This window comes from Physella acuta, unplaced genomic scaffold, assembly GCF_028476545.2.
Source record: "Physella acuta isolate Inbredline_101_S28 unplaced genomic scaffold, ASM2847654v3 ptg001306l, whole genome shotgun sequence".
Taxonomy (NCBI): Eukaryota; Metazoa; Mollusca; class Gastropoda; family Physidae; genus Physella; species Physella acuta.
In genome coordinates, this window is record NW_026732821.1 from 93,598 (window position 1) to 98,689 (window position 5,092).

At 40.7% G+C, this 5,092-nt stretch overlaps 1 protein-coding gene across 1 annotated transcript; it reads left to right on the forward strand.

Annotated features, from left to right (window-relative positions):
- Positions 1–481: 481 nt before the first annotated feature.
- LOC131958244 (uncharacterized) lies at positions 482–5,092 on the forward strand. Its single transcript, XM_059323161.1, has one exon. The coding sequence runs from the start codon at positions 482–484 to the stop codon at positions 5,090–5,092; it is 4,611 nt and encodes a 1,536-aa protein (XP_059179144.1).

The following is a 5,092-nucleotide window of genomic DNA, read 5'->3' on the forward strand; positions in this document are numbered from 1 at the left end:
TTAGTGCGATTATGACGTCAGATGTACATAGCGTTCAGTAGCCAAGTACTATTGGTTTTACAATATTTAGAAGGTTGTCGTAATTCGTACCTTACTTATCATGATATAAATTAGATTTAGCTTTTAAAAAGTCGATTTTAATTTAAAAAAACCCACAAATGTACAGAATGAAGTAAACTGACTTTAAAGTATTTTTTATATCGTTTGTTTGTACAGTGTAAACGCTAGAGATGTTATTACTTGCTAATGTTCTAATCGGGAATTCCCAAACACCGCGCCTTTTAGTTTGGTGCAGTCAATGATGAACATGTTAGTTTTTAATGCAGCTACAAAAATGGTAAGATCAAGTTACACATATCAATAAAAGTGTCCATTTGTAGTTTTATATAAGAAAAGTATAGCGCACAAAAGCATTTAAACTTATTGTTAATACGCCTCTGAGTATTCTGCGTGTTATTTAACATACAAAGCCCTAACTAACATGCCGCCTAAACGACAGCAACCACCAACGGCATCAGAAATTGAAGCAAAAAAACAACGTAATACTGAAGCTCAGCGGCGCCGTAGAGCAGCCATGTCTGAACAACTGCTGCAAAAGCATAGGGAAACAGATACCGTTAGCCATCAACGACGCCGAGAAGCGATGGATGTAGAGCAGATACAACAACTACGTGAAGCAAATACAGTTAGCCATCAACGACGCCGCGAAGCGATGGATGTAGAGCAGATCCAACAACTACGTGAAACAAATGTTGTAGGTCAAAGACAACGCAGAAATAGAATGCAACACAATCAGATTTTGCAAGAGCGCAATGAAAACGCCGAAAGGCAAAGAGTTGTACGTCAACATAAAAAAGGACGTCTGAATAAATTTGTCAGATCCTGCAATACCGCTTTACTCTATGAAAACTTCGCAGAAGATGAAATTGAAGAAAGTTACCTCGGCGCAATGAGCATTAATTGTCCATTTTGCTATGCTAAGCATTTTAAAAATGAATGCTCATCCAATTGTTGCCACAAAGGGACCATTTTATTACCAGATATAAAAATGCATCCTTACATTTCAAATTGTATGAGTGGATCGGATCCCAATTCCAAAAATTTTATGGAAAACATCAGATCATACAATAGTGCAATGGCCTTTGCCTCGATGGGAGCACAAGTGGATGAAGCAGTGACTAGACGTTCAGGTCCTTATTGCTACAGAATCCATGGGCAAATATATCACGCTACCTCTGCACTATACCCACGTGAAGGCGAATCACCAAAATTTGCCCAATTGTACATTTTGGATTCGGCTCAAGCTTTAAAAGCGAGAATGTCTAATCCTGCAAACAGTGGATGTATGACTGAAGTTATGGAGAATCTCCAAAACCTTTTTTGTGAAATAAACCCGTTATCAAAGGAATATAATAACTTGAGGACTTTTGAAAAAAATGAAATGCTCAGGGCAAATCGCGATAATCGAGCTCCCATCGAGTACAGCATGACTTTTTTGAAGGAAAGTGTTGTTCATAATGATGTGCACCCTGGCAGAAGCAAAGCTCCCACTGCTAGAGGAGAAATCGCCGCTGTTTTTCACAGTGCAGACGGTGCACCCCCCGAAAATCGAGACATTACTATTCATCCGAAAAACGGTAATTTACGAAACATATCTATCCTAAGCAGACTCTGCGATCCGATGTGCTACCCTGTGCTTTTTCCATACGGAGATTCAGGGTGGACCACAGACCTAAAAAAAAACAAGGGTCAAGAAAATGTATCTCAACTACAGTGGTACTCCTACCATTTTGCCATTCGCGTTGGAAAGTTTAATCAGTTCCTCAACGCAGGAAAGTTAACTCACCAGTTTATGGTTGACGCATATTGTAAGACAGAGGCAAATCGGTTAAATTGGTTTCGTAAAAATCAAAACTCAATCCGAGCTGAAGACTACGATGTGCTTCACCGATTTGTCAACAACCAGAACCAGGATGATGTTACCAGATTTCCAGGGAAAAGAATCATTTTGCCTTCAACGTTTCAAGGCAGTCCCAGAAATATGACCCAGAACTATCAGGATGCTATGGCCATTGTAAGAAAATATGGTAAACCTGATTTGTTTGTGACAGTAACCTGCAACCCCAAATGGAGAGAAATAAAGGAAAGTTTACTAGCAGGCCAGCAGCCATGTGATAGGCCTGATTTGGTAGCTAGAGTTTTCGAAATGAAACTGAAATTGCTCTTAAATGATTTGACTAAATTCCATAGATTTGGACGTGTTAGAGCAATGCTTTACGTTATCGAATTTCAGAAACGGGGTCTACCACACGCGCACATATTGATGTTTATGGTGCCGGAAGACAAAGCCTGGGAAAATGAAAGAATAAATAAAATAGTTTGTGCAGAAATCCCAGATAAAGCTTCACACCCACGTCTACATGAAATAGTGGAAACCTGTATGATACACGGCCCATGTGGTCCGCTAAATCCAAAATCAACATGCATGGAAAATGGTAAATGCAGCAAAGAATACCCAAAAGCTTTCTGTGCAGAGACCAACAGCAATGTCAGGGGGTATCCGCAATATCAACGCCGTGACAATGGACATTTTGTTGAACGTGGTGGAAACAAATTGGACAACAGATGGGTGGTGCCATACAACCCATACCTGACTCTAAAATATAACGCCCACATAAATGTAGAGATATGCAGCTCAGTTCAAAGTGTTAAGTATTTGTTTAAATACGTTTACAAGGGACATGACTGTGCAAATATAACATTTCACACTGTGAACACAGAGCAAGAAACTGTCGTGGAATGGGACGAGGTTAAACATTATTTGGAGACTCGATATGTAAGTGCACCTGAAGCATGTTGGAGGCTCAGGGAATATAAAATGCACCACCAAACTCATCATGTGGAAAGGTTAAATGTCCACCTTGAGGACAAACAAACAATATGCTTTATTCCAGGCAAGGAGGCTGAAGCTGTGCAACAGAAAGCCACAAAGTCCAAGCTTCTGGCTTGGTTTAAGCTCAATCAGGAAGATCCAAATGCCCGAGATTATTTATATATTGAAATCCCCGAACACTATACATGGGATGACAAAAACTCCAAATGGAAACCGCGTCTTAGGGGACACGAAACAACAATTGGAAGAATGTATTCAGTAAGCCCCACAGATAGAGAAAAATGGTTTCTCCGTATTCTTCTTCTCAATGTTAAAGGTGCCACATCTTACACTGACCTCAGAAAGGTTGAAAGAAATTCTACCCCATTTGCATCCTTTCAGGAAGCATGCATTGCAAGGGGTTTGACCGATGATGACTCCGAATGGGATGCATGCCTAACAGAAGCTGCAATCCATCAAATGCCAGTGCAACTGAGGCAGTTGTTTGCTTTTATTTGTCTCATGTGTGAGCCTTCAGATGCAGCAGCATTATTTGACAGACATTCAAAATCACTGATGGAAGACTTTCAAAGACAATTTCCTGATGGAGATCGAGCTTTATTTTTAACACTGAAAGATATTGAATCTGTCTTTCTGACTCATAGAAAGTCATTGGCAGATTTTCGCCTAGACCTCCCAGCCGACAGATATGCAGAGCCTGTTCATCCTGGGAAAAAATTTGATCCAGTGACTGAAGGGACATTGTTTGAAGAAAAGTTTCGCATGCTTAACTCTGGACAAAGAAAGGCTTTCGACATAATCAGGGCAGCCATTGAAAACCCTGACTTACCCAACCGTCTCTTCTTTATTGATGGACCAGGAGGAAGTGGTAAAACGTTCCTATACAACACAATCATGCACTACGTACGCAGCAAAAAGGAATTGGTCTTGCCATGTGCATTTACGGGCATAGCAGCAACTTTACTTGAGGGAGGCATAACATCACACAGCCGTTTTAAGCTGCCTATTCCAATAAATGAAACATCCACATGTAATGTGCGACACGGGACAAATACGGCGAACGAGCTTAAAAAGGCCAAAGTGATAATCTGGGATGAAGCTTCAATGGTCCCAGCACATGGAGTTGATGCAGTTGACTCACTTTTTAAAGAGCTTTTAGCTGAAAACCCACACGTTCCTTCTAGGAAACCGTTTGGGGGTGCTGTTTTTCTATTCGGTGGCGATTTTCGACAAATTCTCCCTGTTGTTCCACATGGCAGTAGAACTGAAATAGTTTCCTCATGCATGAAGAACAGCAAATGTTGGAATCACATTCAGGTCTTAAAGTTAGACCAAAACATGCGTGCTAATGACCAGAACGATCTGTTACAAACCCGGGATTTTTCAGAATGGCTTTTAAAACTTGGTGATGGAAAACTACAAGAGCCGGGACTAGAGGAAGACATCTTTGAAGTTCCACCAGTCTGCATCGAAAACGGGTGTATTGTAGATGCCGTCTTTCCTGGGGTCATCGTACCAGGTGATGAAAGCATTGCTAACCGGGCCATCCTAACACCAAAAAACCAGGAATCTATCGAACTAAATGAAATGATTCTAACAAGAGTTCAATCGGAATTAAAATGCTATCAGAGTATCGATTCCATTCAGCAAGACAGTACAAATGCAGAGGAGGCAGCAAACTATCCATTGGAGTTTTTGAACAGTCTAACACCTGGAGGTATGCCACCTCATAGACTTAATTTGAAAGTTGGGTCAGTTGTTATGTTGCTCCGAAACCTTGATTCCACCAGAGGCCTTTGCAATGGCACCAGAATGGTCGTCAAGCAGCTAATGTCAAAAGTCATAGACTGCGAAATAATGATCGGGTCGTTTAAAGGCACGAGAGTGTTCATACCAAGAGTTATTCTTTCGCCCAGTGACTCCAACCTTCCCTTCACGTTAAGAAGGAAACAGTTTCCATTGAGACTTGCTTTTGCCATGACGATAAATAAAAGCCAAGGACAAACAATGGATACTGTAGGCATTTATTTGCCTTCACCAGTTTTTAGTCATGGGCAACTCTATGTAGCATTCTCAAGATCCAGGTCATTTCAGAGAATCAAAGTAAAAGTAATAGGAACTAAACAGCAAGGCAATTTAAAGAAAGATCACAGAATTTACACCAAAAATGTGGTCTATAAAGAAGTTTTTGCCAATTAG

Excerpts from the sequence above, each read along its gene's own strand:
- LOC131958244 (XM_059323161.1), top strand. The coding sequence starts at position 482 with ATGCCGCCTAAACGACAGCAACCACCAACGGCATCAGAAATTGAAGCA.